This window comes from Carcharodon carcharias, chromosome 7 (assembly GCF_017639515.1).
Source record: "Carcharodon carcharias isolate sCarCar2 chromosome 7, sCarCar2.pri, whole genome shotgun sequence".
NCBI lineage: Eukaryota > Metazoa > Chordata > Chondrichthyes > Lamniformes > Lamnidae > Carcharodon > Carcharodon carcharias.
This window is the reverse complement of record NC_054473.1, coordinates 159,134,341-159,152,532: the sequence shown is the minus strand read 5'-3', so window position 1 is coordinate 159,152,532 and position 18,192 is coordinate 159,134,341. Positions and strand designations below refer to the sequence as shown.

The window sequence follows — 18,192 nt, the reverse complement described above, 5'->3', positions numbered from 1 at the left end:
TGATCAGACAACAATAAAATACATAAAATCCGTCTGAGGTGCCATGAAGGAATAAATACAACAGCATTTTATTGACACAAACACAGAGAATGCTGGAAAAACTCAGCAGGCCTGACAGCATCTGTGGAGAGAGAAAAACAAGAGTTGACGTTTCGGGTCTGTATGACCCTTCTTCAGCATTTTCTGTGTTTGTTTCAGATTTCCAGCATCCGCAGTATTTTACTTTTATCTTGGCATCTTATTGACACCTTGGGTGTTGGTAGTATTTATCTGATTGCCCCTTTACATTGCTGCACTGGTGGTTTCTGCAGCAGTGAACAATCTTTACAGTAATTCTTTTGTAGGAGAAAGAACAAAGTGTCTTGAAGCATGTAACGTCAAAGTACCTTCATTAGATTGCATGGGTGTTTGTTGCATTATGGAAATACTAATTTAGACGCACAGATTTTGATTGTTAGAATCGAGATTCAGGGAACCGAATTTAAGTTATTGACCTTTATTCTTTCAAGTCTTTAACTCTTGCAGACGCTTTTTTTTTGGCAGAGAAAAAATCTTTTCCAAACCTTCTTCCTCAGCCAGACCATAGATAATAAACTGGAACAATCTGTTCACTGGGTAACTCAGAGTTCACATACAATCCATCCAAAATACTATTTGTAGAATCGTGTTGCTTATTCCATCCAGGCACCACTTTTATATATTACAGCATTGGCCCGGAAACATATTAAGCATTTTTAGTAAAATGTTTTACTGGCAGCTAAAAATACAATGCATGTGACTTTCAGCTGTAACTGCGAAATGAGATGACCTCTGATCTCAGGTTCTGCTTAACAGACGTAATATTTTTACCAGAGAAAACTGTCAGAAAAAGCTGAAGAGGCGATGTTTAAAAAAAATCCCTGTGGGACAATGCAACAAAAGATGGTGTAGTCCATATGAATTATTGAGATAGTTTTCTTTTATGTTGAAAATCTGCAAATATTTTTCCCTCTTTCTGCACGACACCGCGATGTGCAACTAAATTCATTCTGTTTTTGTTGGCAATTCTAGTGAGTAATTATGTGATTCATTGAGTGAGATAGCGTGTTGAATGGTACGCCCCAGTCACAGTTTCTCTGGGCTGACTGCCAGAGACCGTCTGCAGTCTCTCATCCTCATTTGCAATGCAATGCTTACTTTGCACTGTAATCTCCCAATTTGCAATCTGATATGCTTGCAATGCATTGTTTTTCGTGCTGGTGCAATGCTCAGGTTTTGCAATGAGATGCTGCCTTTGAGATCCGGGTGGTGTTGATCTTTGGCACTACAACTGTGTTCTTACGGGCTCGCCTTTTTCTATCTTTTCTCTTCCTCTCTTAATGGTGCTTGCAAGAAGGTGGGATCGAGTCAGACTGTCTGGATGGAGAAACAAGGAGGGGCAGTAGCTCAGGGTAAGAAGCATCTTACACAAAAAAAGAGTTAACCCTTTACTGGAAGTTCTTTGTAACCTGCAGAGATGAACATGTTGTACACATTATGTGATTAAATGCAATTTTTGCATTGACTGGGACTAAGTCAAGAATATTTTAATCTATTATTTGTTTCGCGCACGACCAAAATGTGGGAGTATTGTGCACCTAACCAGTGACAGATTTATATCTTTTAATGTTCACTTATTACAAAACCACCACTCCGTAAACTTATTCCTAATGAATTCCTAGTCTAACATTGAGCTTAATATTTAACGTTCAATTGCTTGTTTAAATATTTAAATCTTATTCATATTTCATGTTTTTTTTTACAATTTCAAACAATAGTAGCCTTCCACAGATTTAATCCAAAAAAACTGTTCATATACGACAGTTAATTCAGTGCATCACTGATTTCTAACAATTTGCAAATGATATATCCACTGAGGAATATTGTACGGCATCACTGCACCTATAACTACTCCCGAGTATTTGCGGCGTTCACTTTTTTAAAATTCTGTTTCATTCAACGTATGATTTTTTAAAACACATGTTGACTACAGTATACGGACCGTTAGAACAAATGAATCAGAAAACCATGCTGGGCGCGGGGTGTGTGTGTATGTGTGCGGTTGGGTGGTTGGGTGGGTGGGGGAGGCGGGGGACGTCTTATCCGGATCAATAAAACATTGATTTCTTGCTGATATATGGTTCCATAGGCACCACTAGTAGCCTCCAGTACTCTTCACTTATTTGTCTGAACTTTGACTAAGGGTAGTGGCAAAAAATTTATCCACATGCGGCACCACAGCTGAACCAAATCCCATCCTCACCCCATTTCCAGGCAGGTATATTTCAAAACTCAAGAGGAATGTTGGCTGATTTCCTTCTCTAACCCAGGACTACTGAGATAGATTGGAACCATTCAAGCTTAACTAATTAAGCTCAGATCAATTCTAGGGTTCTTTTTCAGTGTAGTTCAGGTACTCATTGACAAAACTTGCTGAGCCAGTCTATGATCAGAGGATTATTAGGCATCATTAATATCCACTGTCTCCACATTAGGTAGGAGGAAAATTAGTTCTGGTCTATGTTCCCAATGACTGTCCTGTGACCCCTGCTAGAAGATCTATGTGTGGAAGTAGAGGAGGAATTAGAAGACTGGGTTTAACCAGGGCTGCACACCCCTCCATCCATCCACCTACCTCATCACAAGGAGGAGTAATCTGTTGATACTCACCTTCTTGGCTGCCTCACTGGGGCATTTGGTGTCTATGGAACTGTACCCAGGACTGCCAGCTTTGGTGGGAGGGAGGTTGTGGAATTAGGGGAGATAAGGGAATATAACAACTTGATTTATACAGTGCTTTAACAGAGTCTTACACAAATGGTATCTACCGCATACTATTACTAAAGAATAACATATAGATCAAGTTGTGCATAAGACAAGGCCCTACACATGGATTGAATTCTTCATAACTGTATTGCAAGCATTGATCTCTGCTTGTGTAAGCAAATGCAGGGAGAAACATAATGGCCTTTTTCCATATAACAGCCTTACTTCCCCCTCTGCCCTGAGCTCATGCTTGTACCCAGCTGTGGGCCATACATTTGTCCTCTGCTGCTAGTGGTGTGGTCAGGCAGCATTCAACAAATTGTGGTTCCTTCAGCTAAACATTAGGAAGACCAAAAGCATTGGCTTTGACCCACTGCACAAATTCCACACGCTCACATCAACTCCACTTCCCCTCTTTGGCCACTGTATCAGATTGAATCAGAATATTTGCAATTCCAGTTTGACCATGAACTGAGTTTCCCCATGTCTTTCCCATTACAAAAACTCTGTAACATCACCTGCCTCCACCCCTACCTCTGCCCATCTGCCATTGAAAGCCTCACCTATACTTTTATCATGCCAGGATATCACTGAAGGAGTTCCTCAGGGTAGTGTCCAAGACCCAATCATCTTCAACTGCTTCACCAATGACCTTCCTTCCATCATGAGGTCAGAAATGGGGATGTTGGCTGATGATTGCACAATGTTCAGCACTATTTGAAACTCCTCAGATACTGAAGCAGTTTGTGCCCACTTCAACAAGACCTGGACACATTCAGGCTGGGCTTATAAGTGGCAGCTAATATTCACATCACTTAAGCATCAGGTAATGACCATCTTCAAAAGGAGAGAATCTAATTATCTTCCCATGAGATGCAACAGCATTACTATCGCTGAATCCTCCACCATCAACATTCTGGGGATTGCTATTGACCAGAAACTGAACTGGATTAGCCATATAAATACTGTAGTTACAAGAGCAGGTCAGAGGCTGGGAATTCTGCAGTGAATAACTGACCTCGTCACTCCCCAGACCCTGTTGACCATCTACAATGCACAAGTCAGGAGTGTGCTGGAACACTCTTCACTTGCCTGGATTAGTGCAGCTCCAACAACACTCAAGAAGTTTGAAACCATCCAGGACCAAAGCAGCCCACTTGATTGGCGCCCCGTCCATAATCTTAAACATCCACTTCCTCCACCATTGGTGCACAGTAGCAGCACTGTGTACCATCTACAAGATACACTGCAGAAACTCATCAAGGCTCCTTTGACAGTACGTTCCAAATCCACGATCTACATCACCTGGAAGAACAAGGGTAGCAGATGCATGGAAACACCACCACCTGCAAATTATTCTCCAAGCCACACACCATCCTGACTTGGAACTATATCGCTGTTCTTTTACTATCGCTGGGACAAACACCTGAACTTCTTCCTAACATCACTTTGGGTGAACTGCTGTGGTCCAAGAAGGCGGCTCACTACAACTACCTCAAAGGCATTAAGGAATGGTAATAAACGTTGGCCTTATCAGCAATGCTCACATCCCAAGAACAAAGAAAAAAATCTCATCAGCCACTTATTCTCCATCCTCTAAACTTCAGATCATCAAATCTTTGGTGGTGACATTCTATCCTGCGCCAAGTCTTGCCATCCATAACCCTCGTTCTAGCTGATGGACTTATGCTTTTGGTCTTCCAATGCCTCAAATTTTAAATTTTCTTTCCTTGTTTAAATCCCTCCATACATCACTCTTCCCTGTCTCTGTAAATACCCCAAACTCACTGGTTTATCATGCATTCCTTCATTTGCCCCACTATTGGTGGCTGTGTTTTGAGCTATTGTATATTGCCCCTATGCTCTGGAATTACCCCAAATTCCTTCATCTCCCTCTTCCTTGAATCCCTTCTCTAATATCTTCCAAACCCTGGAGCTCCCTTGCTTAACAGCACTCTGGGTGTACCTACACCATAGGGCCTGCAGTGTTTCAAGAAAGCAGCTCACCACTAGCTTCTCAAGGGCAATTAGGGATGGGTAATAAATGCTGGCCTAGCCAGCGACGCCCACATCCCATATATGAATTTTAAAAATTGCCACTTCTGCTCACCACTTCAGTGGCTGTGAAGTGTTTTTGGACCTGAGATTGTGAAAGATGCTATATAAATGCAAATAAATTCTTTCTTTAAAAAATTATCAAGAGTTACAGGCCTGATAGTCAAAGTTTTGGACTACGGTTCAGTTCAAACGTTGATCGCAGCAAAGAAATCAACACGTTCACTCAAATTAGCCATTGGCAAGACACTGCTAGCTTCATATATAATGGTCACTCGGATTGATCTGTATAATTTACGAACGTTTCACTTTAAATAAGTTGACTTTTTCAAACTATACAAAATATTATAAGATATCTGCTATGTTTATTGAGCATATATAAGCTAAAGTCAGCAAATCACTTCAAAGTAAGCCGGGCTAGTAAGAGGACGAATTTAAATTAATAAAAATGATTTGTGTTCAGAATGCAGTTGACTGAGGTACAACAATAAGGGAGGAACAAGCTTTGGTCCTTGACTGTTTTAATGATGAAACTTAATTGAAGAGCAGATGTCAAATTCTGGAAAATATACTGCAGAAATAACGAAATTGAAAACAAAGTCCTGAGTAAATGTGCAGGATTTATACCCAATCTAAATCCAATCCTAGATTTCAGGCAAAAAGGCAATACAGTTGTGCATATAGTATGCCAGTATACCCAACCTTTCAGTGGGCGCCCTGAAGAAAAGCCAGCATCACAAGAGGCACTTCTTATTCAATTTAATCTACTGCGTTTGCTGCTCACAATGCGGTCTCCTCTACACTGGGGAGACTAAACACAGACTGAATGACCGCTATGCGGAACACCTTTGCTCAGTCCGCAAGCATGACCCTAACCTTCCTGTTGCTTGCAATTTTAATTCACCATCTTGCTCTCATGCTCACATTTCTGTCCTTGGCCTGTGTTATGATCCCAGCTGAGATTACTCCTGGACAAGCCTAATCCAAGGGTGGAACCCAGCTTGATAGGTTCTAACTTTTATTTGTTTGTTTAAAGACATGGAGAGTAGCTACTCAACAGATTCACCAGAGTCAGCTAATGAACTTTTAACAAAGGCATAAAACATTTATTAAACAAGAGATGAACTATATTACAATACCCCTTCACCCACTATACCTTTACAGATATAAACATATTTGTAAGGATAACACAAGTTACAAAAGCCATCTTAAACCTTAATGTCCACAGTAAGTACACAGTCCATGTACCAGTAGGCACCCTGTGGTCAGACACACCACACTCTGAAGCCAAGTGACAGATGCCACCTCAACCAAATGCTATAGATCGCTCACCAACTTCCCCCAGATGCTTGTCACACATGAGCCAACCGGCGTCACTGAACTTGTCATTCACTCGAGGGTTTCCAACCTCCAGTCTCCAAGAACTCACTTTGGAATCTTCCCTCAAACCGACGCTTCTTCTCAGACGCCTTCTGCAAGGGTTCACCTCCAGGGTTTCAGTCTCACCTTCTGATGTTCCTCTTCTCTGGATCACCATATGCATTCAAGCTGTCTTCCATGCACTCTCTCTCACTGGCTCAGCTGTCAACAGTACACACTATTTCGCATGCCCATAGCAAAGAGTTACTGACCTCCAATTGTCTCTTTGGACCTCCTTGCCTCTTGCAAGCTGGTGTCGTTTTAAATCTGCTTTTTGCAGCTTTTCTGTTTAATCTGATGTTTTGCGCCTTTCTCTCCGCCCCTCATTCTTAACTTCACTTAATAGTACCTTTTCCAGATTCCTGTTCTTCCTTTGACTGGAAGGTCTGCTTGGGATTTTCCCCTGTTCCACTCCCCTGGATTTTGGGACTGACTATCTGAACCTTCTAGGTGGCTTCTGCTTGGCAGCTGACTTCAAAACTGAACTCGAAACTGCTTTTCTAGTTTTTTCCATATGTGTCTGTGGGAGGGACCTGCTTCCCTGTTGCTAGGCAACAGCACTTTTTTTTCTATTATTGTTTGTTTAACTTAGCTTACAGTCATAAAACTCTCATTTAGTGAAACTAAAACTCCATTTGACCTTTCTTAACACATAGGCCAGAATTTTACAGTTGGCGTGCGGGCTCAGCGGGAGCAGGTGTGGGGGTGGTTGGGAAGCTGCCCGCAATCGGCTCCACACTGCCATTTTATGCGGGTGGGCCAATTAAGGTCCGCCCTGCGTGGATCGTGAGCGGAGATGCCTCAGGAAGATTGAAGCGCTTTTTTAAAAAATTAAATACAGTAAAAATTGAATGAAATGTCCCCTCGTGACTCTGTCACATGAGTTGGTACAAGTTTTTAATGTCAAAAATAAAGATTTTATTTAATTAGTATTAGCTTCAGGAAACCTCATGCCGCTCGTGGATGAGGTTTCCTAAAAAAATGTAAAGACGCTTGGCCTTTGCACCTGCCCAAGCAGCACCTGCCTGGACAGGCAGCGTAAATAATAGGGACTCGAACTCAAGTTCTGTCGAAGGGTCATGAGGACTCGAAACGTCAACTATTTTCTTCTCCGCCGATGCTGCCAGACCTGCTGAGTTTTTCCAGGTAATTCTGTTTTTGTTTTAGCGTAAATTTCAAGTTAATTAGATCCTTAATGGCCTTAATAGGCCTTTCAATTATCTGCAGATGCGCACCGGACTCTAGTGTGGGCCTGCCGGACGAAATATCGCATGAGTGCGTGGTGATGTCAGGACGCACACCCGACGTCATCGTGTGTCATATTTTGCTCCGGCATGTCAGGTGTGTGCCCGCACACCGAAGGTAAAATTCTGGCCATAGATACAGAAATAAAAATCAAACTTAAACTTTAAAGCTAAACTCATTCCTAACACCTGTAAATACCAGCATAACTTACTTAAACTGTCTCTACTTCCTAACAGCTGCTGCATTGTTCCAGTGAAGCCCAACGCAAACTGGAGGAACAGCATCTCATCTTTTGATAGGCACTTTACAACCTTCTGCACTTAACATTTAGTTCAACAACTTCAGAACATGAACTCTGTCCTCCATTGATTTTTTTCCCAAAACCAGCACCCCCCTAACCCCAACAGGGTCAGTCTGTAACGTGTTCTTATGATTTGCTTTCAGAGAGTGCTGACCCTTGTTCTGCTATTAACACATTCTGCTATCTGACCTTTGTGCCACTATTAGCACCTGCCTCAGTCCTTAACACTATCATCATCACTCCCTTTGTCTTGTGTGCATGACATCTTTGTCAAATCTTTCCTGAGCTCCCACCTATCCCTGACTTATTTTGCTCCACTGCCTCTCTTTAACAGTATAAAACCCATCACACTTCTACCTCTCTTCAGCTCTGAAGAAGAGTCATATGGACTCAAATTGTTAACTCTGTTTCTTTCTCCACACATGCTGCCAGATCTGCTGAGCTTTTCCAGAATTTTCTGTTTTTATTTCCAGCATCCACAATATTTTCTTTCATTCACAAGAGGTATGTCTTTTTGCCAAACCTCTCACATAAGGGATTAAGCAGTTGGAGATGAGTACGTCTGGTACGAGATGTTGGAGTTTGTTATTACTGGTCCCCGGACGAGGTCCCCCAATTTGTTATGGTCCCAGATGAGATACCCCAAATTGTTATGTTCCCGGTGAGGAGGGATGAATGGCTCCCTTTATTCAATCCTCAAGTTTGGTCGCAACAAAGTTAATTTAAAAAGGATCTCTTCCCTCATGGATACCTTTTCCTAGTCCAAATGTATTTATGTTTTAGAAGGAGCCAATTTAACCAGACTTTGAGTCAAAAAAAGTGAGAGGTTATTAGTTACCAGAAACCTGAGAAAAAATAGTAGAAATGCAACTCACATACACACAGCTTAGAAGTGAGAAGTTGAGTCCAAAAATAAAAGTTTTTTAAAAATACAAATCAATCTTTGGCTCATCCGTGAGGAGTAGGAGTGAGGAGGTGAAATGTTGCAGCCATCAAGTTGGGTGATGCCGGTAGATCTGACTTTGGCAGCTGAGCAGTTGGTTTGGAGACACTTGATTCTGCAGGTTGGCTGAAGGATTTGTCCTTTTTAACTGTGGTTTGTTGACTTGTGAAATGCCTCCAGCAAGCTGCAGGGATGCCTTGCTGATGTTCTTCAGCTGTGACCTTCACAGCACACACTAGCACAGCAGAACTATAACACCAGAACTAGCACGCACTGATCGGATTTGCAGCTGGCTTTTTAACCCCTTTTCTTGTGTATTCCTGGAAGGGAAAAACAACCATGTGTTTCGCCCAGAATCTGCTTTCTTTCAACTCAGATCAGTTCTACATTCTGGGATATAACACAACAGGAGATGGTTTCCGCTGAGCTGGTAATCAGTCTCCATTGTCTCCACAACCACAGGGGATTAGAGTTCAGTCTTTTGCATTACATCTCTTCCTTTGAAGTGTTTTTGTCTGAAGTAGGCCTTTACACCTTTTTTAAGTGTGATATTCCATTCTTTGGACTAGTCGATCAAGCCAAATCCACATAGAAATTTTCCAGCAAGTGGTTACTTTACAGTCTCAGCCAGCTTTTGCTTGTATGCCTTTTTAAAAAAACACGTCTTCCTCAAAAAGTTCAATATGCCGGTAAGTAATTTGGGCTGTGATCCGCTGTCATGATAACTTGGACACCTGGAATATTGAAGTGGCTGGCAAGTCAAAAGCTGTTCTATGCAGGTCCTTTATGCTAAAGGCAGATGTTTATTACACTGAGACTTGAACTACAGCTCTTAGGAGTTATTGACCATGAAATGTGGCTACGAAAACCCAGTTTTTCACTGCCCTGAGTACTATTTTGCATCCAAAACATGCACACATTTCTGGTGCTAGCAGCAACAGAAGCCATTTTGGTGAGAGCACAGGGAGCGTCCATCGGATGTATGTAGATTGTAATGTCGATCAGCGTGTAAAACTGATTTGATGCCAGCACTTCCGTTTTAGATTTCAGCTATTCAGCTCTAAACTTTGCACAGCTGAACACACAAGAGCTGGCTATTTCTGTGATCATTGAAGTGTTTTGTGGTTTGCAAATTTGTCTAAAGTTGCTGAAGTCTACAGGGACTGGCATGACACGTGAAGAACTTTGTCTTGGCTTCAAGATTTCTGCACAAACCACTTGCTTGCAGCCATGGGTGCAATAATTTCCGTCTCCCTTGGACTACAACATGACAGGGAGAATGAACAGCGGCAACACAGCTGCGCAAGCTGCTGAAGGAAGGAATGATAAAGGTGTGGTGCATTAAGCAATGTGTGAGGCTATTGGTGCAATTAGTGGGATATGACATTTGAAGGCACATTCACTGAAGTTGAATACACATTGAACTTCTGTGACACTGCATCCAGGTCCTGAAAGCTACTGTACTGCCACAGTGATATGGTTCTAGTGCCTTTGCAGGGCTTGTCTGGAGGGCCTCCTGGCCACATTAATAAAAAGATGGATGTTTTCTTTTTACCTGGATAATGCAGCAAGAGTGAATGCTGAGAAGTCTAATACCTTAATTTCTTTTTTCAGGAAATAAAGCAATTTACAGGCAAAGCAGGTTTAACAGATTGAGTATAACACATGTAAGCATGTGTGCTCTTGCTGTACTGATTTTCAAAGCACAAGGTGTCTCTGTTTCTACCATTCTTCTTCCTTTAGCTTGTATCTATCTTCTTCCCCTGACTGGCTCCCTTTACCACTTAACCTTCCCCTTCAGTAATTTCCATTCCTGACCAAAGCCCAGGTTATTCTGCACATATTCTTTCCTCTTATTTGTGTGTTCTCAACTTCCTATCTGTCTGCTCTCTATTTGAAAATTGCAAAGCAGCACTACATCTTTAAAAACTTTTCTATGTTTCAAACTTTTACAGCCAAAGGCTTCTCCTGGAAAACTTTCAAGTCTGCCTTATTCACTACACTACAGTTCAACTAAATAAAACCTTATCTTGCAGTAATGTTTTCTATTCTATTTTCTAAGCTAGCTTTTAAATGTATCGGCACCTGCTCCAGCCAGAGTGCACCACCCCTTTAAGAAGTGCAGGCTTGCTTCAAGTAATACGGAATGGCTTGAATTGGCGTTAATCCTTTCAATGTTTTGTGCTCCCTGCCATGGCGTGCTTCCATCCAACAACGTGCTTAGCACTCGCTGCGTGTTACAAATATTTAAATAAATAGGCAGCATGAAGTTTGTCTGCTGCCTGCATCAGAAGCAACAGACATGGTCAAATTGTATGTTGCAATCTCTGGGCCCTTTTTTGAGGAGTTACCGAATTTGGCGGCTGGGTGTGAATATGTGTATGGAATTATTCAGGGTTAAATTAACAGAGATCAAGTTCTGAACTATTCCTTCTCTCCTCTACAACAGTTGTGCTACAGAATTATTACAGAAGGTTAATCCTCAGCTGATAGGTACATCACAGTATCAGCAAAGTTATATGCAAGAAATATAAATGCATAATCATCTTGGAGCAGAAAAGAGGCAGTTCACTAGCAAAGACTAAGTAAATGGGTGTACTAAAGAGTTCACAACATTTGGTACATTAAGGGGTTCTCTGCTAGTGACTAAATAAGTCCTTCACAGACGTGATGCATTCTGGCTTGTAGCAGAGTAGGGTAGGGGTTAGAATAGTCAATGAATATATCCAACAAACAAAAGATATCCTCCTGTCTCCTATCTGACAATCATCAAAGAGCATTAGCAGTGGCTGTTGAGAAGACCGTGGCTCTCACTGTCCTCCTTTTCAAGTATAGAGCAACAAAATTCTGCTTTAGTTGTGTCAGCATCACTAAGATCTGTACTTGCTAACATTTATGAATGTGGTTAACAATGTGATAATGACCAGGCATTGGCCAGGACACCAGGGATAACTCCCTTGCTCTTCTTCGAAATTATGCTATGGGATCTTTTACATCCACTTATGCAGGCAGATGGGACCTCAGATTAACATCTCATCTGAAAGATAGCACCTCCAACAATGCAGTGCTTCCTCGGTACTGCACTGAACTGTCAGCCTTGATTCTATGTGCTCAAACTCTGGAGTGGGACTTGAACCCAGAACCTTGTAGTTCAGAGGCAGAAATGCTCTCAACTGAGTCATAGCTGACACAAAGTGGGAATCAACTGGGTAATAAATTAAATATTAAAATATTCTTTCATACAAATTATAAGTTCCATGATGTAATTTAAGAAAATATTGATTTCCTTACTTGATGTAGGGTGTCATTCCAAAGGACTATTTCTCCAATTTTAATTTTTTAAAAAATCCTTTCATGGGATGTGGACATCGCTGGCAAGGCCAGCATTTGTCGCCCATCCCTAATTGCCCTTGAACTGACAGGCTTGCTAGGCTACTTCGGAGGGCAGTTTAAGAGTCAACAACATTGTTGAGGATCTGGAGTCACATGTAGGCCAGACCAGGTAAAGACGGCAGAGTTATTTCCCTGAAGGACATTAGAAGGATGCTACAAAGTGTCAGCAAAAATTATATGCAAAATAAATGCACAATAATTGTGAAACACAGGATCGACAGTTCACTATCACAGCAAGATAAAACCAGTAAATGTTGGGAAGTCATAGTAGTCTATCAGCATGCGTAAAGAGAAAAGTAGCCACCAGAGCAGTTGTCAAAATGGGCAATCACACATGACAAGCCTCATACAATTCTTTGTTTGTGGTAATAGATACATTAGATGGGGGAAATGTAGCAGATGTATTGTACCTGATCTTCAGAAAAACCTTTGACAAGGCCTCACATGGAGCAGCACTAAAGAATAGTAAAGGCTATAGAGTGAGAGGATGAATAGCAAACTGAATTAAAAATTAGTGAGAAGGGAGAAAACGGAGTAAGGCCCGGACTTTAACTCCTGGCAGGAAGGACGGAAAGAGAGGCCAAAACTTCCCTTGTGGGGCTCCAGTGGCTCTGCAAGGAAAAGTGAAAAGTATACTTTCCTAGACCTCGTCATGTCCCAATCCTCTTATGATCTAGCTCAGCCAGGTGAGAAAACTGCAGGAGCTTCCATACTCAGATTGGTGTTAAAATTGCAGTAAGGACCTATTGATGTAATTGAATCGTAATCTGCAAATTTAAAAATGGATTTGCTGCCTTTGGGTACGCAGCATAGTTGCCCATCCAGAAACCTGTTAACAATCATGGGATACAGAAGGCTCAACTGTGGGTAGGTCACCTGGGTGATTTTAACTGCCCATCTGCCCAGTTTCCGCTAGGCCAGTTTTTCCACAGTGGTTGAGTTTAGATATTGATATCCCACAGGATTCAGTTTGGGGTCACTTCTGTTCACTGTATACATCTGTGAATATCAACGTGGATACAAGCCTAAGGGAAGTGGTATCAAAATTTACAGAGCTACAAATATATAAAGCTTAGTTCTTTTAGAAGCTATAAAGAGATATTGACATGACGAGGAAGGAGTTAAAGAATTGACAGATAGAATTCAGTGTCAATAGGTGTGAGATGATAAATTTTGGTAAAAGAAACAAGAGCAAACATTATATGATGAATGGAAGTAGGCTCAGTGCTATTTCCAGTAATTGAGTGGTCTGGAGCTAAGGGCCATGGATATAAGATTAAACGTAAAAGATTTAGGACCGAGAGCAAGAGAAGTCACTTTACATAGAGGGCTGGATTTTCAGCTGGGTGTGCGGGCACGTGTCCGACACACACGAGCTTGAAATAGCGCTCGATGACATCAGGCGATCGTCCCGACATCGTCGCACACTCGTGCGATATTTCGATTGGCGGGTGCGTGTGGGAGCCGGCAGCATGCCCGCCAACAATTAAGAGGGCTGTTAATTATTTTTAATTCATCTACGGGATGTGGGCTTTACTGGCTGGGCCAGCATTTATTGCGCATCTCTATTTGCCCCTGAGAAGGTGGTGGTGAGCTGCCCTCTTGAACCGCTGCAGTCCATGTGGTGTCGGTACACCCACAGTGCTGCTAGGAAGGGAAGCCCATTAATAACTTAATTAAACTGAACTTTTCCCTGCCTGTCCAAACCTTACCGTTGGTGTGCGGGCGAAAAGGCCAGGTGGCCTTTGGATTTTTGAGGAAACTCATTCATGTCGGAATGAGGTTTCCGATGTTAATTAAAAATAAAATAAAAATTTTAAAATCTAATTTTTAACATGTCCCTGCTCATGTGACAGAGTCATGTGAGGGGACATGTTTACCTTAATTTTAAAATCTTTATTTTGAATGTTAGAAATCTTCAGCTCCCTGAGGCAGCTCACTGCCTTCGGGGAGCTTTCACTGCACTCTCCCCTGCATATGCGCTGACTTCTGCATTCAGCCTCCTCCCCACCCCTCCCCCACCCTGGCAGTGCTGAGGCTCCCAGTGCGCATTTCACTCTGGCTGGCCCAATTGGCCAGCCAGCGTGAAATGGCGGGCAGGGCCCGATTGCGGGCGGCTGTCGGGTTTCACGGCTATTCCTGGCCCGCTCACCGCGCCTGCCCCTGGCCCCGTCCGACAAGGTAAAAATCCTGCCCACGGAGTTGTGAGGCTGTGAAATTCAAGTCCAGCATTAACGGTTGAGGCAGAAACAGGTCAACATTCAAGATTAAATTGGATGGCTGGATGAATTGATATGGGAGCAAGAAAAGTAAATGTAATTAGGACTACTTGTTGGTGTGGATGATAATTGCTGACACACACTGGGTGGGCTGAATGGCCTGTTTCCATGTTGTAACTTGGGTCTATTTCTATGAGCCAACATTTTGGGTTTAGACCCATTTGTCAGCAATAGAGATCATGATTACCACTATGGATTTCAGAGAAGCAGACAACTGCTGCTGGAACTTCACAGTACAAAGGGACATATTGCACACCCATGCTGTGGCCTGAGGGTGATAGCAAATTCCTCACATTTTATGGCAAGTTGTACTGCTCACCATGCACTCATAGTGTTCCTGCTATCTGCCTATCAACTAGTCAGGGGTCAAACCCATGTTTCCAAATTATTTAATGACCAACTAACAAAGTCCTTCTTGGGGACAGGACTTAAGGAGGCTCTATTTGTGGTCAAGGTTCCAAAATAACAGACTAGGGGTGGGAGTATAGAAGCATGTCAACCCTCACTGGTAAACTTGATAATCTGGTGCCTGGATCAGGTGAATTGCAGTATTCCAGAATGCTGTTGATGATTGACCAGCCAATGCAGTTCCTTAATGTGATCCGGAGAGACAAATCTAATTACTGGGGGTGAAGAATCTTCCCACAGTTAGAATACTCCAACTTGCTAACATTTGGGTTTAAGTAAATAACTAAGCTATGTCCTTTGTGATCATTCTTTATTAGGTAAACATAATTCTACCTATGCACATTTCTCAGTAGCTTGGTTTGGGGCTATAAGTGTGGTGCTGGTTTTCTTTCAGTTCCCTGCTAACAAAGGAAAAAAGATACCAAGGACCTACATCTGTATTTTCTCTTTAAGGATTCTGTCAAATCTTAAGTGTTTGTCCAGTATTTCACAATTTTAGCATAATCATTCTTTTCTTTTACTATGAATACACTGACATACTTTTTGCATATTTTACTAATAAATACCTGTCATGGCTTTAGCTGAGGTGCTCTTAAAGGATTACGATTTTACTTCAGTGCTAATAGGTTCGTTAAACTCTGAAGCATATTTGAAGTTCTATCTCTGGTAGAACTTAACATTATGATAAAAGAGAGATTTTTTTTTATGTTTTTAGTAATTACTGCCTGAGGCAATGGAACTTTAATAATATCTGATTATTTTTTGTTTTTAGTAACATTAAAAACAGTACAGAAGAAAGAGAGGTTTTTTTGGCCCTGTATACTGCTGCTTTTATCATCTACTCAGTGTGGTTTTGTTTGTTTTTCTTTTTGACGTTAACATAATGGAATATTCTTTACTGTGGTTTCTTTTGAATTGTTTTATAGAATGCACCATCTCTGAAATGTGAGCGGATTCTATTTGGTCTTTTCCTTCATGCCATGTAGTATAGTTATTTATTGGCAACATACCATTGTGCTCTTGCTGCCAAAGCAGCTGTCAATATTTAATGAGGTATGAGCTGAGAAATTAATTAGTTACCACCCTTACCAGATGGAGGCAAGTCAAACAGCAATTGCTTTACACAAATGATTTGTACAGTGAAATCTCTCCATTTGGACACACTATACTAACACGCACGTACATATTCTTTCGGCATAAATAAAAGTATATACATAAATACAAGCACTCACTTTTGAAAATAGATAAGACATACTTTACCCCCTCCATACAAGCTCAAATATTTAAATGCATACATAGTTCAATACATGCATATATTTAATACACACACACACACACACACACACACAGTATAACTGCATTTACCCTCTACGTGTGCACACATATAAATTCAGTGTACATACTATCAAGAACCACACTATGGTTGATAGAATTCTCTCCACAGACAAAGCCAGACATAATCAAATATGCCTGTGTTCTTGCTCACTTTCAGACACTCCACAAGCAAATATGCCCACATTCCACTAAACGCACACATACACAATTATATATACTGCATGCACTTTACATATCTTTACATAGATAGAGACACATACGGTAATTTTTTCACATTTGGTGTGACCACAGAGGGGTTATTGACACGGATGAGGAATTTTAAATGATGGTTTGGAGAATCAAGAACCAGTTTAGGGCAATGAGGATGGGAGAGGTGGGTAAAAAGCTTTATGCATTTTTAAAGTAATGTATTTTCCTTTCTCTCACATTCCCCTGATCTAGGAGAGTTTGATAAAAGCAAACAGAGTCCAAAGGAACCAAAGGGTCAAGAAGAGTCAGCGAATTCAGAATCTCGGATTGCCCCTGCAGATGATGAGGACGGAATCCCAATTTCCACATCAGGACTATTGCAGGTGGTGGAGAGAAGGCGTATGTATTAACTGCCCTAATATATTAACTTGCTTTTTTACTACCTGAAATGCATCCATAACATTCTGAATCTGATTATATAATTAACTGTGAAATGAGCAAAGTCCTTCTGGTTTATAAACATTTTCAGTAATGTTCCAGTGCATAATATATGCATTAATGCTTTTGTACATTGTGCCATGAGTTGGTGCAATGCAGATTTTTACTCCCAGTTTTCCAAACAGTCGGTTTATAACCTTATTCACCATTTGGAAAAGCTGTGTTAGCAAACAAGAAATAAGGGAAAATTTGCAGGTATATTAATCCAGTCCAACCTCAAATTGAAAGCCATTTTGGCAAATGTTTGGGAATAGTTTATCTGCTTGCCCATTTGGTTTTATGTTTGGGAAACATAAAAAGAGGGAAATATTTTATATCTTGTTCGATTATAGAATTTTAGAACGATACATCAGAGGAGGTCATTCAGCCTCTCATGCCTTTGTCGGTTCTTTAAAGAGCTATCCAACTAGTCCTTCTCCCCCGTTCCTTTCCCATAGCCCTACAAATATTTTTCCCTTCAAGTGTTAATTCAATTCATTTTTAACGTCATCATTGAACCTGCTTTCACCGTCCTTTCAGATAGTGCATTCCAAATCACAGCAACACTATGTGTGAAAAGAATTTCCTTATGTTACTTTTGGTTCTTTTGTTAATCACTTGAAATCAGTGTCCTCTGGTTTTCTACCCTTCTCCCACTAGAAACAGTTTCTCTTTATTTACTCTGTCAAAACTATTCACAATTGTGAACTCCTCTATCAAATGCCCCTTAGCCTTCTCTGGTCTGAGGAGAACAATACCACTTTTTCCAGTCCATCCACATATCTGAAGTCCTGACATTATTCGATTAAATCCCCTCTGCACCCTCTCTAAAGCCCTGACATCCTTCCTAAAGTGTGGTGCCTAGAATTGAACATACTGGGCTGTAACCTCCGAGCTTCCCCGTGCAGATTTGGGGGCGTACCCTGAAGGTGTGCAGGGGAATCCCTCTGGGAAGTTCCCAGGTAAGGGTTTGCACAGTTATTGCCCAGAAGTGCACACTTCCACTGGACAATTGCGCTGCGCTGGGAACCATCCGAAAATGCAGTTTAAATCGCAAACTTCGGATGGCTCCGCCGGGGTCATACCAACAGTTACTCAGAAAAAGTTAGAAGAATTAAAACCTCTTCTAACTTCTGGGTAACTTTTGTAAAGATCCAGACCAATCCCATGGGACTCCCCCCACAGCCCTGATCCCTCCACAGGACTCCCCCCACAGCCCCGACATCCCAGGGGACTCCCCCACCCCTGACTAACCACAGACCCCCCCCCACAGCATTCCTCACCTGACACACCTCCCCAAACCCCATGTCCGACCCACACACCCCGAATGTCTGACACCCCTCCCCAGCCCCCGAATGTCTGGC

The 18,192-nt window shown here is 41.7% G+C and overlaps 1 protein-coding gene across 1 annotated transcript in view; it reads left to right on the top strand.

Annotated features, from left to right (window-relative positions):
• The first annotated feature begins 1,184 nt into the window (after positions 1–1,184).
• The window catches only part of dbndd1 (dysbindin domain containing 1), a 30,783-nt gene continuing 13,775 nt past the window's right edge, over positions 1,185–18,192 (top strand). Inside the window, exons 1-2 of the mRNA XM_041192552.1 lie at positions 1,185–1,430; positions 16,604–16,750. Of these exons, the coding sequence (XP_041048486.1) occupies positions 1,400–1,430; positions 16,604–16,750 (178 nt within the window). The 5' untranslated portion in view covers positions 1,185–1,399. The remainder of the gene's footprint in view (positions 1,431–16,603; positions 16,751–18,192) is intronic.